At 37.0% G+C, this 27,996-nt stretch overlaps 1 protein-coding gene across 2 annotated transcripts; it reads right to left on the reverse strand.

The window, feature by feature from the left end:
• Window positions 1-738: 738 nt before the first annotated feature.
• LOC127855872 (ciliogenesis-associated TTC17-interacting protein-like) lies at window positions 739-27,923 on the reverse strand. Of its 2 annotated transcripts, none has more exons than XM_052391763.1 (10): window positions 27,795-27,923; window positions 18,501-18,592; window positions 10,798-11,042; window positions 9,837-9,926; window positions 9,245-9,305; window positions 7,510-7,658; window positions 6,483-6,607; window positions 5,870-5,946; window positions 2,754-2,842; window positions 739-1,514 (listed from the first exon to the last, which is right to left on the reverse strand). In XM_052391763.1, exons 1-10 carry the CDS (start codon window positions 27,809-27,811, stop codon window positions 1,263-1,265), a joined length of 1,197 nt encoding a protein of 398 aa, XP_052247723.1. In that variant the 5' UTR covers window positions 27,812-27,923; the 3' UTR covers window positions 739-1,262. The 2 variants fall into 2 exon arrangements, with proteins under 2 accessions (XP_052247723.1, XP_052247725.1); XM_052391765.1 differs by having other exon boundaries at window positions 7,510-7,613; window positions 27,795-27,868.
• Window positions 27,924-27,996: the final 73 nt, after the last annotated feature.

Below are 27,996 nucleotides of genomic sequence, written 5' to 3' on the forward strand. Positions count from 1 at the left end.
AAGCTCTATAAACACCAATACTCTGACCTTTATATGAACAATGTTCCAGTTATGCAAGTCAGATCCCACAATCATCTAGGACTAACCCTTTCAGAGAAAGCAAAATGGGTAACTCATGTCTCTATAATGGTTACCAAGGCTTGGCAGTGAATCGACATCCTCTGATCTTTAAACTTTGTTTCATCTCACACAAGTCTAGAGCACACATATCTTTCATTTATTCGACCCCTTTTGGAGTATGGCAATATTGTGTGCGACAATTGCTTTATAAGCTTAGTAACGAAATTAAATCCTTTCAAAAGGTGGCTTCAAGGATGATACTGGTGCTACTAAATTCTGTAGCCTTGACCATCTCCTGGTGGATCTAAAATGGGAATCCCTTGCTGACAGAAGAAAAACATTTGGGCCATGCTCTGTGAAAAGGGGGTTTAATGCATGTGCGTAAAGTGTCATCCTAGATGAGTCTGTGCAGTCAGCACAGGCTAATCAGGGACGACACTTTCCACCGTAACTAGACTTTCTTGAAACGAAAAATATCATAAAAGCAGGAAGTGTCTTCCCTGATTAGCCTCTGTGGACTGCACAGGCTAATTTGGGATAACACTTTACGCATATTCATTAAACTCTTTTCATAGAGCACGGTACATTTATAATTTTCCAGTGAAATTAGGTCATATACTGTTACTTAACAAACCTTGTGTGCCAATTTTGAGTTAAATTAAAAAGTGACACTAAGAGTACTTGTGAGGAAACAGTCTTTGTTATTTATTCATCGATAATAAACATTGAGACATTTACGCTGTACAGACATGGCAGCCATATCACAGAAATATATAAAACATAAATAAGTAGTCTAAAGTTGAGTGTATACAAAGACTATACAACAGTACAATGTATCAACAGACATTCACAGAGTTTGATAGTCAAAACAAGGACATTGTATGCACCTCTCACTAATTTTAGCCTGTAAACTTTGTCTTTTCTAACAACAAAGAAAACCTTCTTTCAAAAACATGGTCTTTTGTCCGCAAAAAGCTGACAAATCAAGAATAATTATTTAATGTTACACAGAAAATACAAGTCAACTGATTAAAAGATTTTGCTTTCAATTTCAGATCTCGCAAAAAATCCTTACATTCAATTGGTTCCAATCAACAACATTTTAAATGCAAGTCAACAAATTAATAAAAGTTGCTTGCAACTAGCTTACTCATGACAAAAACACTGCTAGAACCACTTCAGATAAAAACGTCACTAATGAATTATCTGGTAGGGGCTCTAAGCTGGTCAATCTTTGTGTTTGTTCGGCTGTTTGGGAATGGAGTCACAGAGCTGGAGGCCAGGTAGGGGGTGGGGGAAGGTATGGACGTGGAGAACGCAGCAAAGTACTCGGCGGCAAACGCTATGACATCATCTGGTTTCCGTAGTAACAGGAACTGCATGAAGTCTGCGAGAAGCGCCTTCAGCTCTGGATGGTGGTGCATATATTTGGCATGGTCCGCCTTCAACTCTTCCTGTAAGGAAAATACAGAGTGAATGTAAATACAGAGTGAATTTGATTTTTTTTAAGATTTTTTTTTAATTGTTTGAAGTTTAATCTATTTTAAGCAAATAAACAAAGGATAAGATTGTGATATTTGATGAAAGGAAATTATTAATTTCACAATATGATACAGGGGAACAGCTTAACCAGCTGTGGCAAAAATTTGAACTCCAGACGGTGACACGTTTTTGACATGGTTTGAATTCAGCTCTTCAGAAACAAGCAAATTCTTTCATATCCCTGGCCAAAAAGTGTTTTAATAGATGGGCGCAGATTCCTAGATATATGGTATAGTCCTAAAAATATTTAAGTGTAGGGTAATTGTTTTTGTGCAATTCTCCTCATTAATATCTATACACCCATACAGTTTCATATTGAAATCTTCTAGCGTTTCTGAGAAATAGCCCTAAAAAGTTACACAATACAAAAACTACAAAGGGCAAAAACTCTTAATCAAGAAAGTTTAGGGTTATGGTTCATGTGCATGGCACTTCTCCTCATTGATACACCCATGAAGTTTCATGTTGATATATTATATTGTTTCTGAGATAAAGCAATGCAAAGTTTTGTGACAGACGAACTGATGAAATGACAGACTGACGGAAGGAAAGACAGAGAGAAGGACATCCGGAAAAAGCCAATTCTACATCCCTCAGCCTTTGGAGAGGGATTAAAACGTAAAGATATGTAAATAAATGGGTCTTTTTAAAAATAAATAATTAAATAAAAAAGAAATTACTTTATTAAAGATTGAACTCTATAACCAAAGAACCAAGGGAATTAGTTTCATATTTGACAAAAGGAAATAATTAATATAACAATAGCTGGTAAGGAGTTTTAACTGTCTGTGGCTTGAACCCTTGAACCATGCCTTCAATTTATTCTCAAATGCTGAAAATCTCCTTTTTGTCATCAGCAGCTTATCATATGAGCCGCCTTCTTAGAAAATGGGGCTTAATGCATGTGCGTAAAGTGTCGTCCCAGATTAGCCTGTGCAGTCCACACAGGCTAATCAGGGACGACGCTTTCCGCTTTTATGACATTTGTTGTTTAAATGAAGTCTCTTTTTAGCAAAAATCCAATTTATGCCGAAAGTGTCGTCCCTGATTAGCCTGTGCAGGCTAAGCTGGGAGGACACTTTATGCACATGCATTATGCCCAGTTTTCTCAGAACACGACTCATATACTAGAGAAAGAGAGGGCCAGCTACCTTTCTGTCCAGGAACTGTGAGTAGAGCTGTGCATCCTCCTCCCATCTCAGAGGCTGCTTCTCAAACGTGGGCTTGGGGGGCTCCTCATCTGGGAATGGCAATCAAGTATTGGGTTGAATGTTTTATTTTGTTTAACCCTTTCTCTCTCAGATGCAAAGGGTAAATGGCTATGTGCAACCAGCATAAAACCAGAACAGCCTGTGAGTAACTCGTAGTCTGTTCAGGTTTTATGCTGTTTGCTGCTCATCAGTATCTAAGAGTTGGAAATGAAGCCTTTAAAACTTGTATCTAGTAAGAAAGGTCTTTTTTTTTTTTTAACATTCTAAGGGACTACAAATGCATAAACATACGTATCTAAGTGGTAAAGGGTTAGTTGCATTTCCCACCATTTTCAACAGTATTTCTATGAGATCACTGCATTCATTTTAACAAGTCATGGGCAATCTTGTATACCAGTACTAAGTGCATACATCATGCCAGTGTCCAGGCATGGCGAAATTAGAAAAAATCTGCCGGTCATCCGGACAGGCATTTCAGAAAATGTGCCGGTCCGGAGAAAATTTAGCCGGACCTTAAAGCAACAACAACTTAACTAGAAAATTCAAAAATGGCAGCGATCACATCTTGATCTCTTTATTCAACCGGCCGTTAAATTGATTTTAATCGCTTAGAGGTTACACTGGCAGCTAATTGGTGTTAATCGGTTGTGTAATGTCAATCATGTTGTGAAAAATTTGCGTGTCAGTTTTTATTACATGTATTCCCTATTAGAACGGTTCGGTGCGATAATTTCAATAACGTATGTGCAAGCCGAATAATTATCAAATTAAAGTTATTCGAAACGATTTAAACATTCTTACTTTAATATGATTGCAGTTTGGAGCGGCTGTTAAAATATACTGCGCACAGTACAAAACACGTTACCTGACATTTAATGATTAAGGCATTTCATTTTTCAAAACGTTTACTAGTAATTAATTAAATAAAAAAGACGATTTATTTACATGCTAACGCAGTGTAATTGTTAACAGAGATTCATTTTCATTTTTGACCAGTATCAGGAAGTCCCCGGGAAGCACGTTTTTTTACATGGCACTGCATATGATGCAATAAAAACATTTCTTTGTACATGTATCGTATTGCATTCAATCTAAATTTAAATTCGCTCGTCCAATGAAAGCTCTGCCCCATAATGCACTGTACTCTTTACACTTATGAAAAATGGCGTATGCATATGGTTGTGTTGATCACGATACCATATTTTATTGTCCTTATCCTACTCGAAAAATATGTAAAAGCTATCAAGATCTTTTTTGTTAGAACGCAGTTGGCGATTTTGCAAATTGTACGTAACAAACCTACAGCAAACATCAAAACAACGAGCGATTTCATTTTCATGATGTAGTAAGCGATTTGCTCTTCGAATTTTCAACTTGAAAAAAAAAGATTTGTTTGCAATCATTTCACATTTTGCTGGTCACCAGGACCGACATTCTTGTTAAACCTGCCGGACCAAATTGAAATCTGCCGGTCAGGACCGGCGGACCGGCAATTTCGCCAAGCCTGTATTGGGGCACAAAGGACAGCTTGCTTACCTCTGACAATGTATGGGGGTACAAAGGACAGCTTGCTTACCTCTGACAATGTATGGGGGTACAAAGGACAGCTTGCTTACCTCTGACAATGTATTGGGGCACAAAGGACAGCTTGCTTACCTCTGACAATGTATGGGAGTACAAAGGACAGCTTGCTTACCTCTGACAATGTATGGGGGTACAAAGGACAGCTTGCTTACCTCTGACAATGTATGGGGATACAAAGGACAGCTTGATTACCTCTGACAATGTATGGAGGTACAAAGGACAGCTTGATTACCTCTGACTATGTATGGGGGCACAAAGGACAGCTTGCTTACCTCTGACAATGTATGGGAGTACAAAGGACAGCTTGCTTACCTCTGACTATGTATGGGGGTACAAAGGACAGCTTGCTTACCTCTGACAATGTATGGGAGTACAAAGGACAGCTTGCTTACCTCTGACTATGTATAGGGGTACAAAGAACACCTTGATTACCTCTGACTATGTATGGGGGTACAAAGGACAGCTTGCTTACCTCTGACTATGTATTGGGGCACAAAGGACAGCTTGCTTACCTCTGACAATGAATGGGAGTACAAAGGACAGCTTGCTTACCTCTGACTATGTATAGGGGCACAAAGGACAGCTTGCTTACCTCTGACTATGTATAGGGGTACAAAGGACAGCTTGCTTACCTCTGACAATGTATGGGAGTACAAAGGACAGCTTGCTTACCTCTGACTATGTATAGGGGTACAAAGAACAGCTTGCTTACCTCTGACTATGTATGGGGGTACAAAGGACAGCTTGATTACCTCTGACAATGTATGGGAGTACAAAGGACAGCTTGCTTACCTCTGACAATGTATGGGGGTACAAAGAACAGCTTGATTACCTTTGACTATGTATTGGGGCACAAAGGACAGCTTGCTTACCTCTGACAATGTATGGAGGTACAAAGGACAGCTTGCTTACCTCTGACTATGTATAGGGGGACAAAGAACAGCTTGATTACCTTTGACTATGTATTGGGGCACAAAGGACAGCTTGCTTACCTCTGACAATGTATGGAGGTACAAAGGACAGCTTGCTTACCTCTGACAATGTATGGGAGTACAAAGGACAGCTTGCTTACCTCTGACAATGTATGGGGGTACAAAGGACAGCTTGCTCACCTCTGACTATGTATAGGGGTACAAAGAACAGCTTGATTTCCTTTGACTATGTATTGGGGCACAAAGGACAGCTTGCTTACCTCTGACTATGTATAGGGGTACAAAGAACAGCTTGATTACCTTTGACTATGTATTGGGGCACAAAGGACAGCTTGCTTACCTCTGACAATGTATGGAGGTACAAAGGACAGCTTGCTTACCTCTGACAATGTATGGAGGTACAAAGGACAGCTTGCTTAACTCTGACAATGTATGGGAGTACAAAGGACAGCTTGCTTACCTCTGACAATGTATGGGGGTACAAAGAACAGCTTGATTACCTTTGACTATGTATTGGGGCACAAAGGACAGCTTGCTTACCTCTGACAATGTATGGGGGTACAAAGGACAGCTTCATTGTTACTGGAGACCCAACCTGCACTCTGTTAGTGAGATGTCTGGAATACAATGCAAGGTAGCCATTAAGGGTATAGAGGGAAAATTACAGTCCAAAATAATAAAGAAATACATTAGATTTATTTATGGTAATCACAATTGCAACCACTAAATTCGCTGTCTTGTTAATATGTTTTGCACTCAAGTGGAAATATATATATTTAGGCATTTGACTTGTTACTACTGTAGACAGGCACTGCCTTCTTTTTGTATCTTCAGAAAGTCAAGAGACAATTTGTTAGTGACAAAGTAAGATGGTATAATCATTTAATGAGTGGTCATTAATACTGTAACTTTATTTTCACGAGTTGCGAGCATCATGTTGTCAATTACTGATACATATATTCCATCGAGCGGAGTATCATTTCTATCCAGCTAGGGTGTCATTTTGATTGAGCTAGACTCTGATATCACTCAATCTAGAGTATCCTTTCACTCCAGCTAGAATATCAATCCACTTGAGGTAGAGTGAAAAGAATTATTATCACTCACTGGTTTTCTTCTCCCATTCACAGCAATCCATTAGACAATGGCTTACCCGTCCTCCATAAAGTAAGACTGCCAGGTAGTGGGCAGGTCCACTGTGGAGTTGATGGTTCTCTCTATACCGTACACCTTGAGTTCAGTCTTCTCCACTGTCTGGGTTCGCTCCTCTAGCCTTCTCTGTAATACACAGCACATAGCCCTTTACCACTTAGATACGTATTTGGACCCATTTGCAGTCCCTTAGAAAGTTAAATATAACTTAAGACCTTTCTTACTAGATTCAAGTTTTAAAGGTTTCAGTTCCATACCTTAGTTACTGATGATCAGCAAACAGCATAAAACTTAAACAGACTGCAAATTACTCGCAGGCTGTTCTGGTTTAATGATGTTCACATAACCATTTTTTTTTACATTGCTTGGGAGAGGGAAAGGGAAAGTAGCCATCCATATAGCAGTCTCATATGAATACATGTATGTGCTGGTTATAAAGTATATAATATAATTGCAGCCATCAGCGGTTTCATTCAATTATAATGTAGGTGTTTGCTTACAAATGGACAAGGGGAATTAAATAATATTTTTTCTTAAGCTACAACAAGAAGCATGAGCAGTTAAGTAGTTAGAAATTTTTGTCAACATAGCCAAGTGATTTATGTGCCCTTGGATCTAAATGTAACGGCTCGGCCATTAAAAGAAAAACTGGGAATCTTCCATTCGTGATTTTCCTGAACAGACTTACCTTGTATGACATTTAACACAAATGAAATCAGTTTAGTTTTCTTTTACTTACATGCTTTATTATTTCACTCATTAGTTTGCTTATTAAAGATAGTTAGTTTGACTATAAGATTGTGAATATTGAGAGGTGGGGGGAGATTCAAAGTGGCAAGAAGTAAATGATTATTTCAATGTTCCATGTCTTAAATTTAATAACACAGTTTTGTAAACAATGAATGACTCTTTTGAATTTAACACTGAAAATGTCTCCAGTTTAGGGATAATATTGTTTCAGTTCTGACCAACTGAGGTACAGAAAGACAGACGGAATATCCCAAAAAATACGTCTTATCTTTCCTTACATAAATAGCAGGGCAGAGGTTTGTATCTGAGTCAAAGGAGACCAACTGTAGAGAGTCTGGGATGCCTTTCTCTATGAACAGTCTATGTAACATCAGGTTGGAGCCTGCAAATAACAAGCAGAACAGTCTATGTAACATCAGGTTGGAGCCTGCAAATAACAAGCAGAACAGTCTATGTAACATCAGGTTGGAGCCTGCAAATAACAAGCAGAACAGTCTATGTAACATCAGGTTGGAGCCTGCAAATAACAAGCAGAACAGTCTATGTAACATCAGGTTGGAGCCTGCAAATAACAAGCAGAACAGTCTATGTAACATCAGGTTGGAGCCTGCAAATAACAAGCAGAACAGTCTATGTAACATCAGGTTGGAGCCTGCAAATAACAAGCAGAACAGTCTATGTAACATCAGGTTGGAGCCTGCAAATAACAAGCAATCATAATGTAACTTAACTCTCCTCTATAGTATAATACTAGCTATAAGTAACAAGAATACTCTTCTAATAAAATTCAACTATATTGAGATATAAAAATATGTTGAGCCTTACCATTTTGAGTTCATGTGTAAAAATATTCAACTATATTGAGATATAACACGACTTTGAGCCTTACCATTTTTAGTTCACTTGTAAAAATATTTAACTATATTGAGATATAACTAAACTTTGGGTCTTACCATTTTGAGTTCACTTGTAACAAGGGACAAAATTGTCACAAAACCAGGTTTTCATTGTGAAAAAAAATCTGATAAAGGGAGAAAACTCAAACTGAACTTTTGAAATAAACAAACAAAATTAACCCCCTTTGTAAGTTTTTTTTTTTAAATCTATTTTTAGTCGTGGCGACCTTGTCATTGGAGATATTGACGTGATTCTTTCGTGCGACACACCGTCCCATGATGGTGAACAAATGTGCCAAATGATTTTAAAATCTCACAATTAATGACATAGTTATGGCCAGGACAAGCTCATTTATGGCCATTTTTGACCTTTGAACTCAAAGTGTGACCTTGACCTTGGAGATATCGACGTAATTATTTCGCGCGACACACCGTCCAATGATGGTGAACAAATGTGCCAAATGATTTTAAAATCTGACAATGAACGACATAGTTATGGCCCGGACAAGCTTGTTCCGCCCGCCCGCCAGCCTGCCAGCCAGCCAGCCCGCCAGCCCGCCCGCATTCGCCAATCTAAAAACCAGTTTTTTCCTTCGGAAAACCTGGTTAAAAATATTAAACTATATTGAGATATAACTAAACTTTGGGTCTTACCATTTTGTATTCATTTGTATAAATATTCAACTATATTGAGATATAACTAAGCTCTGGGCCTTACCATTTTGAGTTCATTTGCAAAAATAATTTTGAAGATTACAAGGCTATGTTTATAACCTTGGTGGATCAAAATAAATTGTTGGGAATTTACTCCAAACAATTCTCTTTTATTGTCAAACAATTGGTAAATATTGGGAGTTTATTTATATATTGCTAGAAAGGTTTTAGTACAAATCATTAAGTTATAAACATAACATTTATAACATATTTAAGAAGAATTTGCATTTCTCGTTTGATGAGTCTATAAGGGCACCATGAAATATTTTCCCCTTATGGTGCAGTGAAACAATAACAGACAAATTCAGCAATTGACACTGTAATTGAAACTTTTTATTTGCATAGTGGGAATCTACTTATTTGTGTTACATGTATTACAGAATGTTGTATAAATACTACATACCTTCTGAAATAAACCCTCTCATATGCTCAGATGAAACTGTTTTAGATGAGCGCTGTATGTCCTGAAAAGATTCAAACAATTCCAATCAAGTGCTTATCACAGTTGAAAATTCTATCATCCAAAAATAGTTCAGAGGACAATATGATAAAATTCCTTTTGAACTGTGCTCTGTGAAAAGGGGGTCTAATACATGTTTGTAAAGTATTGTCCTAGATTAGCCTGTGCAGTCCACTGTCAAAATATTTTTTGTATTTGTTGCCATAGCAACCAGAATTTTTTGGCGTAGGAACAAAATGAAATGACGTGCATAATGTCCATATTGCCATTTATCCATGTTTCAAGTTTCATGAAAAAATATTTAGAAAGTTATCGCAGGATCCAGAAAAGTGTGACAGACTCACAGACTCATGGACTCACGGTCTGACAGACACACAGAGCGCAAACCATAAGTCCCGTTCGGTGAAACTGGTAGGGGACAATAAAATAATATCTTTGATGAATAATTTTGAAACAAAAATAAAAACGAAATAAAATTTAAAGTTTATATGTTAACTTAAACTCAATAATTCTTAAATGAATTTCTCATAATTACCTCCCCCTGCGTAATGACCCTGTTGACCACAAAACTGCCGTCTTCTTGTCTAACTATAAATGTTTTTCTGTCTAAGGGACAATTCTCCAGCTGAAAAAGAAAGTCATGAAAAAAAAATCCAAAATTTTATACATTTTTGTATTCATACATTTACCCTTATGACATTTTAATACAAAATAAAATATTAACAAAAAGCTTGAACAAAATATTTTGAAGCATACAGCATTATTTTGTTCATTGGTTGCAGGTATTTGTACCAAGCTTATTACCCACTCACACGCAAAAAAGAACTAGAGAGCCTGAAAGGCTCAAAGGCACTCACCTGAGATACAAAGGAACTACCCTGTTTGGTGCAGCCGAAAGATATCATTACAGCAAATGTTCTGACCAAGTTTCATGAAGATTGAACTATAGATGCGACTTTTAGAGTGTTAACAAGGTTTTAATAAAGCCATTTAAGTCTAATGCACACCCCATGGAGCCGTATTTTTCAACAGGCTGGAACCAATTTTAAACTCGTCCAAAATATTATTGAGAACATTCTTCTGAGAAAGTTTCATGAAGATCTGATAATAAATGTGGCCTTTAGATTGTTAAAATGTTTTACTATATCCATATAAGGCCATGTTTTTCAATAGACAAGAACCATTTTATAACTCATCCGAGATATCATTAGAACAAATGTTCTGACCAAGTTTAATGAAGATTGGACTATAAATGTGACTTTAAAAGTGTTAACAAGTTTATACAATGGCCATATAGGAAATACCCTGCCCCCTGGAGGCAATCTTTTTAAACCAATCAGAACTATTTTCAAAATTGTCCAAAATATCTTTGTAGGAAGAGTTACTGATGGTAGATGAAACTGGTCATTTTGGCTGTTCTATTTACAGATGGACAATACTTAATACCTGGGTAAATGCTGGAGGTATAAACAAATGCCAGGTCCCCCTATTTCTACCTTGACATATTCATGATGCTGTTGGTCTAGTGTCTCCAGATTGTTGCCCACATAGGCTATGATGGATGTTCCGCATGGTACACCGTCGATGGCTCCGTGGCTGTTGGCGTGAACCAGAAAGCATTCCTGACCTTTGTGTTTGGTTGGCTCAATCGTGACCTTGAACTCCCCAAGCTCTTTGCCTGTATCTGATGTGGTCACTAGGTTGTCCTCAAATAGCAAATATTTGTAGTCTACTTCTGGCACTGAAAACAATCAACATTATATTGTATTTAACATTATATTGTATGATACAAACTTTTCTTTTGATGCAGTGATTTAACATTGACATGTGGAGTTTTTCATTGAAAGTAAATATCAAGTTAAAACAAGTTTACAGAACTGGAACACTCAACATTTAACAAAAGGGCCAAAGGAAATAGGGCTCTCACCTGAGCCCTCTAGTAACAAAGCTGTTCTGAGCTGGTATTATTCAGAATGTATAAAAATAGACTTTCTAGGAAAACTGATCCAACACGACAAAGCCATCCCATGTTGTATCATAACAGCATATTTGTTCATGTTCTTACCAAGTTTTATAAGTGGGTCAGAATTATGAATTGTATTGTGCTTGAATAGTTTTATTGTAGCCACATAAGAAAAACTGTCCAGCCTCATGGTGCCACGTCAATCAGTGGGCTGGAACCATATGTCACAAATATTAATTTTTCCATTTACCTATTGACCTAGATTTTGAACCAACATAACCATGTTTATAACTTAACCAATAATGGGAAATCTTTATCATTTACAACTTTCATATCAAGTTTGATGTCATGAGCTAGTTTTGACATCACAGGACCATGCAGTTTTGAACTTGGCTGATAAATTCTTGGGACAAATGCTCTAAGTGTCATAAAATTGGGCATCTAGAGTGTTTAAGCGCTTTTTCTTGCATTACAGTCTCTTGGAACTGTGAATAATTGTGGCGTTTTTACTTAAATTGAGACACTAGTATTGTTGCAGTTTCAGTTTTGCTAAAAACTGGGAGATAATCAAAATGTTGAAATCTTAAAAAAAAAAATTTTCTTTTGAAAACTTTAAATTGGGAATTTTTTATGTCCAATTTGGGAAAAATACATACTTTTTTCCATTAGGAATGTGGCTTAATACTGGACGTAATTTTTAACGAAAAAAACCCCACTGTAACACCTGACAGAGTGTCAATCCAAGATGACCAAGTTTTTGTTTTGCCAAGATTTCACTAGGAAAAATCTTCTGGCAAAATTTAATTAAGATTGTTTTGTTCACAAGATTTTCCTGTTATTTACTAGTGACCTAGTTTAATACAGTGCATCACACAGTTTAAACTCAGTTTTATGACGTTGATGGTTTCTGCTAAATGCTCTGTGAAAAGGGGGTTTAAGGCATGTGCGTAAAATGTCCCAGATTAGACTGTGCAGTCCCCACACTTTCCGCTTGTTGATATTTTCTGTTTTTTCTAAGCAAAAATCCAGTTTAAGTGGATTGCACAGTCTAATCTGGAATGACACTTAACGCACATGCATTTAACCCCCTTTTCAGAGAGCACAGCTCATATATAAAAATAACCTGAATAAATTATAGATGACCAGCCTGGAACGGTATTTCCTTGTTTATGATAAATGTGTTGACTTTTGGCACTGTACATGGGAACCTTCCTTATATTTGTAGACACAGTCAACATGGTAAAGGGTTTCTGTCTTCTGAGCAGGAAAGGGGTTAAGCTTAACCCTTAACCCTTTAAGTATCAATTAGATACTTATTTTGACGCATTTGCAGTCCCTTAGAAAGTTGCATTCCCGAACAGACTGTGAGTTATTTGCAGGCTGTTCTGGTTTTATGCTGGTTGCATGTAGCCATTTTAACTTGTCTTCTGAGCAGGAAAGGGGTTAAGCTTAACCCTTTACCCTTTAAGTATCACTTAGATACATATTTTGATGCATTTGCAGTCCCTTAGAAAGTTCAATTCAATTAAAAACCTTTTTTTCTAGATTCAAATTTTAAAGGCTTCATTCCAACCCTTAGATACTGATGAGCAGCAAACAGCATAAAACCTGAACAGCGAGTTACTCGCAGGCTGTTCTGGTTTTATGCTGTTTGCCATTTCCAAGGGTTAATAAAGACAAACTCATATCTTGTAATAACCTTCACACAGGGTTGACAAAAAATAACAAGAGGGCCTGAAAGGCCCAAAGTTGCTTATATGAGATAAAAAGAAATGACCTGTTTTTTTGCAGCCCAAGATATCAATTGAACAAATGTTCTAACCTAGTTTCATGAAGAATGAACAACAAATGGCCCCCTGGCGGCCATGTTTTTTCAACAGGCCTGAACAATTTTTGAACTCGTCCAAGATATCATTGGGACAAATCTTCTGACAAAGTTTCATGAAGATCTGACAATAAATGTGGCCGCTACAGTGTTAACAAGGCAAATATTCATGACGCACAATGGAAGACAGACAATTGACAAAAGGTGATCACAAAATTTCACCATGAGCAAACAAGAGATGTGTTTGTCAGAAACACAATGCCCCCTTCTGTGCCGCTTTGAAGCCATATATTTGACCTTTGACCTTGAAGGATGACCTTGACCTTTCACCACTCAAAATGTGCAGCTCCATGAGATACACATGCATGCCAAATATCAAGTTGCTATCTGAAGCGACAAGTTATGAGCATTTTTTGAAACCTAAACGCGAAACCTAAACGCAAAGTGTGACGGAAATACAGACAGACGGACGAATGGTCCGATCACTATATGTCCTCCTTCGGGGGCATAAAAATATTGTGCTCGCAAAGATTGTCACCATCTTTGAAGATGATATTATTAAAACTAATTGAGTAAATTAAATCATGATACGGTATAAACATTTGCACTCAGCAAGTGTCATTCAGATTGAACAAAAAATGTGACAATACGTATTCACAATGTTTCACTATAAACAACTGTAGACATACACAAAAAGTATCACCCCCCCCCCCCCTGACAGCCTTGTTTATAAATGAACATGAACTATTTTCAGACTCATCTTGCAATTATATTTCCAATTAAAAAATCAATAAATCCGTTTTAAAACACAAATCTTTGATAATGTGGGTTATTGTATTAAACAATAAAACCAAGTTTATTTTAGCAGAAGTGTGGACCCTTCAAGGGAGAGTATCTTGAGCATACTAGTATGTTGATGAATAAAGAGTGGTCATTATCTACTGCACTAATTATGTAAAGGTAAGCCAGTGCATTTAACTGGAGTCAAGGTTGCCATGGAAACAGTTTCATAGCACAGTAGTCTGCTGAGATTATTGATTTTCCCAATCCAATTGATCTTAGAAGATGTTCAATCAATACACCAAAATACAGTTGGTTAACTTGGTTTATCAGTAAAGATCAAAGATAAGGCTCTACAGTGCATTAGAACATGTACAGTTATTTTATGACATAGAAACAATAAGTTTAATAAGTGCATGCAAACTACTGTCTTTATGTACACCACATTTTATGAAGGAAGTCCCAGGTTTATACAAGGGAGTTAACTATAAGAAAGTACCGGGTATGTACAGGTTACCTTTCTTTAACATTATTGCTTATCAGAACTAGACTGTTCACATGTTTTCACTATATACATATAGAGAAAACTGCTCCATCCCCTGGCGGCCATGTTTTTCCACCCATCATGACCATTTTCGAACTCATCTAAGATATCTATAAAATTGATGTTTAGAAAAATTTGTATGATGATTAGGAAAAAAATGTGACTTCTAGAGTGTTCACAACTTTTTTTACTATATAAATATAATGAAAATGACCCCCCCCCCCCCCCTGGCGGCCATGCTTTTTTACCAATCTGAACCATTTTCAACTCAACCGTCATATCCAGAAAACACATGTTCTGACCAAATTTCATAAAGATTGGATGAAAAATGTGACTTCTACAGTGTTTACATGTTTTCACTATATACATATAGAGAAAACTGCCCCGTCCTCTGGCGGCCATGTTTTTTCAAGGATCTGGACCATTTTCGAACTCTTCTGAGATATCAATGAAACCAATGCTTTGACCAAATTTCATGATGATTGGGCAAAATTGTGACTTCCAGAGTGTTCACAAGGTTTCTCTATAGCCATATAAGGAATACTGTTCCGCCCTCTGGGGGCCATGTTTTTCAAGGGACCGGAACCATTTTTGAACTCAATCAACATATCATTTAGACAGACATTTTGACAAAGTTACATGAAGATTGGGCATCAAATGTGACTTCTAAAAGTGTTCACAAGGTTTTTCTTTTTTTTTACCTAGTGACCTAGTTTTTGACCCAGCATGACCCAGTTTCGAACTAAGTCGAGGTAACAATGGGACAAATGTTCAGACAATAAATGTGGCCACTGGAGTGTTCACAAGGCAAATGTTGATGACGGACAACAGACAAAACGTTGTGCTCAGGTGAGCTAAAAACATTTGCCAAATGTCCTTGTTGTTTTTAATGTAATCTTTTGTTCTCATTAAACTTATTCCTTGAGATTAAACGTCATGAAGTAAGGCTATTATTTTGCAAATCCATTTTAAAGCTAGGACTAATTAAACATCCTTTTGATAAAGGTTTAATATGTAAATCAATTACATTGAGTATTAATAATCGATACGTACTTTAATACAGAGGTTAACTTTTCTGTCTTTGTTTCGGAACGCTTAATTTTTGACATGACTTTAATACCAGTAATCAGGATAAATATAATGAGTTGTTAAACAACTTTTTGTTCAAAATTGGCTTGTCTCCAATTTAAGACCCCTTGAACGTGTGTGGAATTTAATCGGACAAACAATTATACAACTCAAGTAAAAGTCAATTGGTTACTTCCTTCACTAAAACAATTGAAATGAAAACCGTTAATTGTTAATAATAATTTAGCAATGATCCATTGAAAACAGGTTTGAAAAATACATCTGACAACTATGTCCACAATTTTACCCTTTACCACTTAGAAGCAAAGTGATAATTGCTATATCCAAACAGCATAACACCAGAACAGTCTGCGAGTAACTGTTCAGGTTTTATGCTGTTTGAAGCTCAAAAGTATCTAAGGGTTGAAAATGAAGCCTTGAAAACTTGAATCTAGAAAGAATGGTCAAAACACATATCTGAGTGGGAAAGGGGACACCCCTTGAATATGTGCACGATCTGAGTGGGAAAGGGGACACCCCTTGAATATGTGCACGATCTGAGTGGGAAAGGGTTACCCCTTGAATATGTGCACGATCTGAGTGGGAAAGGGGACACCCCTTGAATATGTGCACGATCTGAGTGGGAAAGGGGACACCCCTTGAATATGTGCACGATCTGAGTGGGAAAGGGTTACCCCTTAAATATGTGCACGATCTGAGTGGGAAAGGGTTACCCCTTGAATATGTGCACGATCTGAGTGGGAAAGGGGACACCCCTTGAATATGTGCACGATCTGAGTGGGAAAGGGTTACCCCTTAAATATGTGCACGATCTGAGTGGGAAAGGGTTACCCCTTGAATATGTGCACGATCTGAGTGGGAAAGGGTTACCCCTTGAATATGTGCACGATCTGAGTGGGAAAGGGTTACCCCTTGAATATGTGCACGATCTGAGTGGGAAAGGGTTACCCCTTGAATATGTGCACGATCTGAGTGGGAAAGGGTTACCCCTTGAATATGTGCACGATCTGAGTGGGAAAGGGTTACCCCTTGAATATGTGCACGATCTGAGTGGGAAAGGGTTACCCCTTGAATATGTGCACGATCTGAGTGGGAAAGGGTTACCCCTTGAATATGTGCACGATCTGAGTGGGAAAGGGTTACCCCTTGAATATGTGCACGATCTGAGTGGGAAAGGGTTACCCCTTGAATATGTGCACGATCTGAGTGGGAAAGGGTTACCCCTTGAATATGTGCACGATCTGAGTGGGAAAGGGTTACCCCTTGAATATGTGCACGATCTGAGTGGGAAAGGGTTACCCCTTGAATATGTGCACGATCTGAGTGGGAAAGGGTTACCCCTTGAATATGTGCACGATCTGAGTGGGAAAGGGTTACCCCTTGAATATGTGCACGATCTGAGTGGGAAAGGGTTACCTCTTGAATATGTGCACGATCTGAGTGGGAAAGGGTTACCCCTTGAATATGTGCACGATCTGAGTGGGAAAGGGTTACCCCTTGAATATGTGCACGATCTGAGTGGGAAAGGGTTACCCCTTGAATATGTGCACGATCTGAGTGGGAAAGGGTTACCCCTTGAATATGTGCACGATCTGAGTGGGAAAGGGTTACCCCTTGAATATGTGCACGATCTGAGTGGGAAAGGGTTACCCCTTGAATATGTGCACGATCTGAGTGGGAAAGGGTTACCCCTTGAATATGTGCACGATCTGAGTGGGAAAGGGTTACCCCTTGAATATGTGCACGATCTGAGTGGGAAAGGGTTACCCCTTGAATATGTGCACGATTAAAATTGGACAAACATTTATATCACATAACAGGGGACAAAAATATTCCTAAACTGCACTCGTCCTGCAAACACACGCACTCGTCCTTCAAATATGTGTGAAATAAAGATTGCAAAGGGCTGATATGACTTATAAAGTTTCCTAAAGTATATCACTGCTAAGCAGTGAAATAAGTTACTTTTTTTATGAGGAACACAAAATAAATAATTTTTTCTAATGCTCGCGTGCTTTCAGTTTCGGACGTTTGAACATCGCCCCCGCCCCCTTTTAAGAACGCTTGTATGTCAGACATTTTTCAAACGAAATTCAGACTGGTTTAAAATTGGTTTAAAACCGTACTTCGCGCTTAAATAATTCTTATAAAGTCAATACTAACAGTGACTGCAGTCGCATGGTTCCCTGTCAACATGTACGCGCAAAGCTTACACCAAAAAGCCAATATTTACTCGGGACACAAGTCTCGCATAACAACGCGCACCTGCTGTATGAAATTTACAATTACAATTTCCGGTTCATTCGCAATCTACTTTCGGTATAGATATGCTTTTAGAAAATGATTTTATTAAATGAAAAATAGTCTTACTGGTCAGAAAATTCATTTTTTAACATCAGCTTTTTTTCACTCGTCCTGTCGGACGAGAGCTTTAGGGAAATTCACTCGTCCTTTCAAGATTTCACTCGTCAATACGAGCGGATGAGTGGAATTTTTGTCCCCTGCATAAGTTAATGTCAATTGGTAACTACCTTCATTAACACAACAGAACTGAAAATCGTCATTGTTTATCATAAATTAAAAATTGCAGTTTGTTCAGGTTTTATGCTGTATGCTGATCATCAGTATCCTAGGCTTGGAAATGAAACCTTTAAAACTTGTATCTAGTAAGAAAGGTCTTAAGTTAAATTTAACTTTCTAAGGGACTACAAATGCATTAAAATACATATCTACATGTAAGTGGTAAAGGGTTAAATAAGCACTAAACATATGTGTCGCGTTCTGAGAAAACTGCGCATAATGCACGTGCGTAAAGTGTTGTCCCAAATTAGCCTGTGCAGTCCGCACAGGGATGACACTTTCCGCTTTTATGACATTTTTCGTTTAAATAGTCTCTTCTCAGCAAAAATCCAACTTAGGCGGAAAGTGTCGTCCCTGGGACGACGCTTTACGCACATGCATTATGCCCAGTTTTCTCAGAACAAGACACATATATTACCTATAGCCTCCAAGAACTTGACAGCCTCGGGTGCAGCTAGAGGTGGAACAACATCAGCAGTAGACAGGGGCTGCTTCCCCGAGTCTCCAGAACTGCAATCACATCCAAACAGTCATGCTTCCACAATGTCTATAATATTGTAATCAGTCTGTAATAGTATCCTGTAATTTAATACCCTTGGGTATCACACGCTTAGGGGTCAAACTATTTTATACAAAAGAAAGAGCACATGTATTTTGTTTGTGATTTTTCAAAGTGCACATGGTTATCTATTTCATGTAATTCAAATTAATTATTTTACAAAACTCTAGTTTCTGTTTCCAGTTTTCAATCACAACCTATTCCTCCCCAACAAAAAAAGGGAAGGTAGGTCACGAACAACTCCCAGCTACATGCAACAAAGTCTTAAAAATGTATTTCATTCAACAAATATGATTCATATCTACATCAGCTTGTGCTGTACTTGTCACTTGAATGAAATGAACCTCACTCTGTAAAAAGGGGGTTTCATGCAAGTGCGTAAAGTGTCGTCCCAGATTAGCCTGTGCAGTCCACACAGGCTAATTGGGGACGACACTTTTTGCCAAAACTGGATTTTCATCAAGAATGGTCTTCCTTTCAAAAAAAATTACATTAACAGCGGAAAGTGCCCTCCCTGATCTGGGATGACACTTTACACACATGCATTAACCCTTTGCATGCTGGGAAATTTGTCGTCTGCTAAAATGTTGTCTGCTAAATTTCTAAAATTAGCAATTTTCTTCGATTTTTTTTTCAAAGAATACTATCAGAATAGCAAACAGTTTGGATCCTGATGAGACGCCACATTCTGTGGCGTCTCATCTGGATCCAAACTGTTTGAAAAGGCCTTCAAAATCCGGTTCCAGCACTCAAAGGGTTAAATCCCTTTTCACACAGCAAGGCCTAAATACATGTAGATGCTTCAGAAGTTTAAATGAGAATTTAATGCTTTTTCTAGGTAAATAAAGGCACTTGAAAGACACTGTAGGCTTTGAATAAGTACTAGTAAATTGATACAGTCGAAACCCCATGGCTTGAAATTGCGGCGACCAACAAAAGCCAACCGATATCTAATATTTGAATATTAGTTTGTTTACTAACATTAATCTGCGATAGATTTACATCAAAAGTTAGAGTATTCATACTGCCTTAACTCAGCACTACTTTCTGCTTTTGTATTGATAAGAACAAAACATATACTCAATAGTTTCAATAATCAATCTTTTAAAACAGTTACACTTATCATCATACAAATATCATCAATAAATGTATTATATACTTGCACGTTTTTACGCAGCACATTAATTAATTATTACTGGTACATGGCACTAAGAAACAAAAGATGCATAAACAGATAAACATTATATACACATTGCTGAAATAATAATCAGCACTACAGGTATTTACTTTTTAAGGAATGATATTTTGTAGGTCTGTGTTGTGTTAAGTGAGTTGTCGTTGGGATACATTTTTTAATTCCTTCCCAGGTTGTTTTTTTCCTTCATTGAGGCACTCCGAATAACAGCCCATTCCCATTGATGTTTTTTCACCCTCTTACAGAGACTTTCCCCAAAACAATGATATCTTTTTTGAAACCTTTATTTATAAAAGTTAACCTAGTCCAGTGCAGAAAATAGAAAAATGTTGCATAATTATATTATCTGTTGCCTTGAATATATTTTTAAAACAGTAAAATATGTTTAATTGATTATTTAAGACTTTCCTTATTTTTCACCAAAACCGGCATTTCGCCTCAATAAAGGCCAGGCCCTATCCCCAAAATCAGATAAATAACCTGCATCCAGTTCAGATTGAACATGTTGGGAGACTTCGCATTCCTCAAGATAATTCTGGATTACATCTATCGCTACCATGACTGACTTTGCAGACGTCTTCAGTGGTGGGTTTGGTGTAGCGTCATCTTCATCGTTTATTCAAATCTATTAACAATTGTTTCGATGACGTGCATGCCTTTAATCAATCTCTCCTATCGCTTAACAGCCTGAAGTGAGTTTGAGCCAGACGAACAAAAGAGCGTGAGAACATTGTGACCAGGACTGTGAAAACAGTTTGAGTCATCTGATAATTTGAGTCTCGCGAATTCCAGCCATCCTACAGAATATATGAATATTTTTATGAATATATAGGTATAAAAAATCTATGCTTTGAGGAGAGTTTGAGCAAACTGGAAATTCTAGACAAATGAATCTGAGCCATTGGGTTTGGAATGTATGTCATGGAAAATGAACATTCATTTAAACTTTCTGGTTTCAACCACATAAACGGTCCACTGCTGATGAGATGTTCCAGTGTAAATGTCTCACTTTGCTTTATACCTCTCATTTATATGACTACGGCAGAAATCAGGATAAACTCAGATTTAAAAACTCAAATATCTTCTGTATAACATGGTTGAACAAAGGGCTCATCTCCATCAATATAGTATCAGTGAGACATCACACTACCACCATCATCTAGGCCTATGGACCAACATCAGACCACAAAGACAAGAAGATTGAACCTTTTACCACTTAGATACGTATGTTCAAGCCACACGACAACCATCATCTAAGTCTATGGACCAACATCAGACCACAAAGACAAGCAGATTGAACCTTTTACCTCTTAGATACGTATGTTCAAGCATTTGTAGTCCCTTAGAAAGTTATACTTAAGTTAAGACCTTTTCTTTCTACAAATGTAGATTCAAGTTTTTAAGGCTTCATTTCTAAACCTTAGATACTAATGAGCAGCAAACAGCATAAAACCTTAATAGACTGTGAAATACTTGCAGTCTGTTCTGGTTATATGCTGTTTGCACCTAGCCATTTTCACTTTGTTTCTAAATGGGAAAGGGTTATAAAAAGCAAGAGCCCATCATAGCAAAGATCACAAAGAAAGACATCCTCATCGCCCAAGGTATCTGGAATGCCAAAGTCTGATCCCTACCAAGAATGGTCTGGAATAGTGGGTATACTTGGCACAGGAGAGATCAACGACAAACAGTCCTGAACAGTCATCGGGCATTCTGAAAATACGGTAGTCAAGTACACTACCAGAGCAATTTCATACAGGGCCCTCTCTTGCTGCCAGGGGAAGCCACCCACATCTCTCATGAGGGAGAATTTTCGCGTTGATTACCTATTATGTTGTTTTTTTTACTTAGTCTCTCATTACTTCTTTTTTTTGTACATGTTTGCACTATATTCATTGCTTTTTTTATAATTTAGTATATTTGACAATCATATTAGACTATACTGTAATTTTGTTTTTTCATTTGTTTTTTTATCTATTTAGGTGAAATAGGGGCAAAAGTATACTTTTTTCATGGGGGAAGCCGCCGATATTCGGTGGTAAAAAGTGCAAATCGAGGGCCCTGTCATAATGGCCCTGCAACGGTTTGAGTCCCAAATAAACAAGGCCAAATCAAGAATGTTTTCTGTCACAGATAATGGCAGTGACCATCATTAAGCAAAACTACATAGATTTGAAATGAAATTTGACTGATTCAGCGAAGAAAATAAATATGATAACATATGAAAGTAAAACTTTTGTGTGATCAATATTAAAAGCATTTAATATGGTCATTACTTGTTTGGTGGTATTACTCTTTTGAAAGATGTTATGTTTGATTGGTGAAAACCATTAGTTTAAGGGTAAAATATATTCCCCCCTCCCCCCAAGATACATTGTAATTCCAATAAAGCCAGGTGTTTTCCTGCTATTTATAATGGCTGTAACACAGACTTGATCCCCAAAACATGGACCTTATCACAAGTGTTTTTTCTGAAGCACCAATTATATCTTTTATTCCATTTAAGAAAAACAACGGATACAAATTTATCAAGCATTATTTTTTGTTTAAATTAAGCTTTTGTTGATAGAGATTTAAAGTAAAGATGTGTTGTGTTTCTGGTATAACAAGCAGAGACTAGCATTTCGGCCCTCAATCACCTGGACTTGTTCTTAATATGAATTTGATGATAAAGTAACAAATAAGAAATTTGTCTTGACCTGGAAAGATTTTACTTGTGAATGCAGTGTCAACTGTTTTAAACCACAGGTATTGGGCGCGTTGCCAAGTCACTTTAACAATATCAATATGTCATAAAACAAATTTTTGTCATCATTTTTTTAAATTCTGATATAATATATTAAAGTGAATTGGCAACGCGCCCAATACCTGTGTTTTAAACTGGGATTTATGCTGTTTTAAAACAGGGGTTAAACTGCAGTTGGAGTTAGTGTGCTGTTGTCAAGCACCGAAGCCTACTGAGTTAAAATTAACAACAATGGCGGATAGTGGTGTTGTTTTTTGTTTCTACCCGAGTTAATATTGATTTTCATCATAAGAGACAAATATCAAATATAGATAAATTGAATTTGATTGTCCTTTAAATCATTTATCTGATATATGAAGATGGTTTCTAGATGCAAGTGAATATTCCACAAGTACTGCGAGACTACCGTGTTGCAACTTGCAGGCTATTGTAAAAATATATTTAATAGAGAATGTTTGGCAGTCATAATGTGAAAATACTGAGCTCTGGCCAGGGATCGCACACACGACCTCCAGAGTGGTAGTCAGACACTTTAACCACGTCACTAAAGAGCTAGCCCAACAGCAAGGCTGTTGGAAGTGACCTTATTTCATTACAATCCTCCCCCTTTTAATGTTTCAAGGCCCAGACACCCATGTCTTGCATCCGCATGGCCCTCCCAGAAATTATTAACCAGCTCAGACCCATTCCCGCATTCACAGTTCTTTTTTTTTGCCTCTTCGCCATTAATGTGAAATACTGAGCTCAGGCCGGGGATTGAACCCACGACCTCGAGAGTGGTAGTCAGACACTTAAACCACTGTAGCGTAATTACGTATTGTTTGTGGAGAACACACAGTAACAAACAAAGTTCATTTTTGTTTTCATCGCGATTTGTTTCTGTTGAATATTTTCTAATACAACGCTTGCTAATGTTCGTGAAATATACAATTTTACAGTGCGGCGGCCAATATGGCCGCCACGTCAAGAAAACGTAACAAATCTAACCGCAGAATTGAATGTCTTACAACAACGACACAGCATTTTATCTCTTGTTGATTGGATGGATGTTCATGCATCTATCACACGTCTCAGCAGAAAAGTGCAATACACAGTTATCACGTTTGACCAATATGTTCGTGATGAACATGTGCAGATAATAACCTTTGGGAACAGAAGACCTTGTTTCAATAAGCATACTTGACCATGTAAACAGATGTTCTCTATGGCCAAACCACATTGGGAATATGAAACCACACTTCTATAATCAATTATGCAAACTCCGATACACATTCAATCCAAACTTGTTATGTACCTTGGGAAATTGGAATTACACTTATATAATCAATTATTTAAATTTCATTATATATCATATCTGAAAAGAGACTTGTTATGTCTGTTGTGTATTTGTTTGAAGTAATGTTGACCTAGGAGGCAAATTGTTAATCAAGAACTAATAACAATTTTTTAATATTATATGTTGTTATGATACACCACGTTGCTAAAGAGCTAGCCCAACAGCAAGGCTGTTGGAAGTGACCTCATTTCACTACACTCATATATGCTTGTAAAGATAATCATAAAAATTAAAACATTCTATCTATCTATCTTTCAATACTGCCGAAACCCCCTTGCGGGTACTATTGGCAGGTGCGCGTGTCAGTGCAAGAATAAAAGTTTTAAAAATTAAAGGGAGACTTCAAAGCATGAAAAAGAGGTGATGATAAAAGTGTGATAGTGTTAAACAAGAAGAAACATATTTATAGGTTAAAAGTTGTTAAAAACACTGTTTTGTGCATTCAGGGACGACTGGGGAGTAGAGTGGGGCTAAGGCAACGCTTGAACCCCTCTAGGTCTGCCTGCTGTACAACTGAGGCCGGTAGGCTGTTCCAAAGAACTATGGTGTAAGGAAAGAAGGAATATTTAAAGTAGTTGGCTGATGTATGGACTTGTCTGAATGTGAGTGGGTGCATATGACGAGTCATCCTCGTAGGCCTCTCAAGATATGATGGCGGCGAAATGGCTACCAAGCCATACACAAATTTGTAAAAAAGGGTCAGTCAGGAGAGGTCACGTCGGTCCTTCAAAGGTCCAATTATGTATGAACATTACAAACCATCCAGGGATCAAGGGATGGGGTTAGAGAGTCACTGTCTATCATCATCAATGGAAATAGATTACCAGCGAAGCGAAAGTAAACAAACCAACCATGGATAGCAGTCAGTATTTACCTAAAATATCTAATAATAACACGCTCCTGGATAACCAATGTGTGTTAGGCATCTTACAGAAAGATTAATATGCTTAAAAATGTGTATCTATCTTGCAATTCGTATTGATGAAGGTTATTTACACAAATTTATGACTGCTTGGTACCGGATTGAAATTGGAATTTCTCAAACAAACAGCTTTTCTTTCATGCTTACATGGTTTGCCATCGGGTATGGGGTCAATTTCCTATTCTTATAGGCAATATATACCACCTAAACGCGTTTTCTTGTCTTGGTTTGATTATTGTTCGTGAAAATCTATTAAATCAATATAACTGTAGTAGCGGCAAATAGTTGTTTATGGCAAAAGGCGTGTACGGCGAATAGTTTGAGTGATGTACAGCGAATAGTTGCAGCGTATTGGCCAAAGTTGTCGCAAATTAAAATGATTTTAAGAAAATATTTTTTCAATGTACATAATATTATTCTTAAAGTCGGACTTTTGCCCTTTTTAATGATGTATAAATCTGAATTTTAAACTTTGTTTTTGCCCCCCGAATTAATACGCAAACACAACACATGTGCTGAAATTAAAACAATGGCGACGCAATGTGCGTTTGCGGTTGAATGCTATAACACTGTCAACAGAAAGTCAGCCGAGTTCCAATAATTACACAAGTTGTATATCAAATCCTGATTGGAATCCTCTTGTAAGTAAATATTGAATCGATTCATCTTGATTAAAAAACATATCTACGATGAAATACACTAGAATCGTATTTAACTAGAATACGGACTGAACAATGGTCGATCGATTTATCATACCACCGCATTGATATCTGCCTGATATATAGAGAATAACAGGTTAATGTCTGATCGGCAAGCCTCGCCGTTATATTATTCTAAGCCTTGCCTGATATATTACAAAAAGATTAGACAGTAACCTGTTTTTCTGTTTATCATACCTCTACGTCCCCGATTTTAAAGAAATAATGAAAAAAAATCGCTAAAAAGCTGCCTTTTTAGCGGGAAAGAATATGACTTTTGTCGTTTGAAGTATTAATAATGAGGTCATGAGCACGCGCGCTTTATATGTGCAAAAACAAAAGTTTTTTGCTTTTTGTATTGCATTTTGTGTTTAAAATTTATTACATATTGTGATCAAATAGTTTGGCTTGTTGAATCTGATTCGATTTCACTAAAGATGATTATTTTATAGTTTATTCCGAGTAATATGACCATCCTCCACACAAGAGTGATATAAGAACTTCCTATTGACCATGATCTAAACAAATATCATGCAACGTTATATCAGGCAGATAGATATCAATGCGGTGGTATGATAAAAAATTGCCTGATATTTTATTTTATAATTGCAGCTTTTTAGCAATTTTTTCTTTAAAATTGGGGATGTAGAGTTATGATAAACAGAAAAACATGTTAGTGCCTGATCTTTTTGTAATATATCGGCAAGCCTCGCTGATGTATTATTCTAAGCATTGCCTGATATATTACAAAAAGATAAGGCTGTAACGTGTTATTCTCTATGTAACAGGTGCCCGTAATACAAAACATTTTTTTTTAATATCAACAATGCATCAGACGTATTCTTTGGCCTTAAAGGGTCTCATCGTAAAGAATATAATTGTAATTATTTGTTTTATACCAAGATGGTCACGTATTTGCGAAATTTTCATTTCTTTTCCCTTGCAAACTCAAAACTATTTGCCGTACAAATTTTAATTTTATTTTGCTATACGCCGTACACATCAGGTTCTATTCACCATACGCAACGAAGTTTATGTTTTAGCCAAACATTTGCATACTAATTTGATTTTTGAGCTGATGCTTGCAAAAACCGATAGTTTCTATAATTCTATTTGCACACCATTAAAAAATTCGGCAAAAGTATTATATTTTCCTCTAGTCAATATAAATTGCCGCCATAGAGTCTTTTGATGATTGTTGCTTTGGCAGACTCTTGGCGTCAATAGTCCACTCTATCTTTTTAATAGCGAAAGTTTTCCTTCTTTGTCTATATTGATGCGCAAGGAATTTGGTGCGCAACATTTAAGCCCCGATATCAGACAATTAATATCAACGGATTGCAATAATATTTACATACCTGTGTAGATAATTCATTTCTCAATAATGTTCCGTAAGAATTATGTTATGAATCTGTCAATTTTGCACGCCTGACCAATTTAAATCAACACACTACTCACATTTTCCATTCCAATCGCTGTGCGCGCTGTATACCGCAGGTAGATTTTAATCGATAAAGCAGCCTATTACACTGTAATGCCTACTTCTGATTGGTTGACATTTTAATATTTCATAACATGACGAGAGGTCAGTGATTCTATTGTGATTTAAGCAGAAGTTTAACTGAAACAAATTATGCCTTTTAACTTTAATTCGACGCTATTCGAGGTAAAAATGGACTTCTTAACTTAAACTTTATGAGTTGATTATGTTATTTTGCAATTTTAAGCATATTGATATAATAGCATTGTATTCATTTTTCGTTATGGTTTTTACAGACCGGAGTTTCAGCGTTCAGATTTATTCTGAACGCGAATTATTTCAGCTAATTTTCCTCGGAAAAACCATCTAAGATGTCCCAATGAACTAAATTTTTGGTACCAGGTAGCTGATGATTTATCTATTTCAACACTCGGATGTTTTAATGAAGAACTCCAACTACTTACGATATAAGTTTGATATGTCCAATATTAATTTGTCACACAATTTTTTGAAAACGTTCGCGATAAAAATGGTAAAACTTATTCTTTTTACAAGCACTACCTCTTGCGTGCTGTTTACTTTCGCTTCGCTGGTTATCTATTTCCGGTGGGGATGATAGACAGTGGAGTGGTAATGTCCAGGGGGAGTGGGGCTTTGTTCGACTTTCTTTAAAGATAACGTTGTCACTTCATGGCTTGATTTGTTTTGCTATAGTTGATGCTATGCTAATTACAATTTAAATCAAAACATAAATTTATAACATAACTATAAATTACCTGGTTGTTAAGCTCATGATAGATTATTTGTTTTTGTTAAATGTAGTTTTCAATTTTACAGCTGTTTTACAATACATTCAATGTTAAATCTCTATGGTAATATTTCCGGTAGGGGAAGTAACTTATGATATTTATTTTTGCTTCCGGTCAATTTGGGTCAGAGCAATGCGGTCACCGAGAGATCGGTCCTATTAATTTTTCA

Source organism: Dreissena polymorpha, chromosome 13 (genome assembly GCF_020536995.1).
Source record: "Dreissena polymorpha isolate Duluth1 chromosome 13, UMN_Dpol_1.0, whole genome shotgun sequence".
Lineage (NCBI taxonomy): Eukaryota > Metazoa > Mollusca > Bivalvia > Myida > Dreissenidae > Dreissena > Dreissena polymorpha.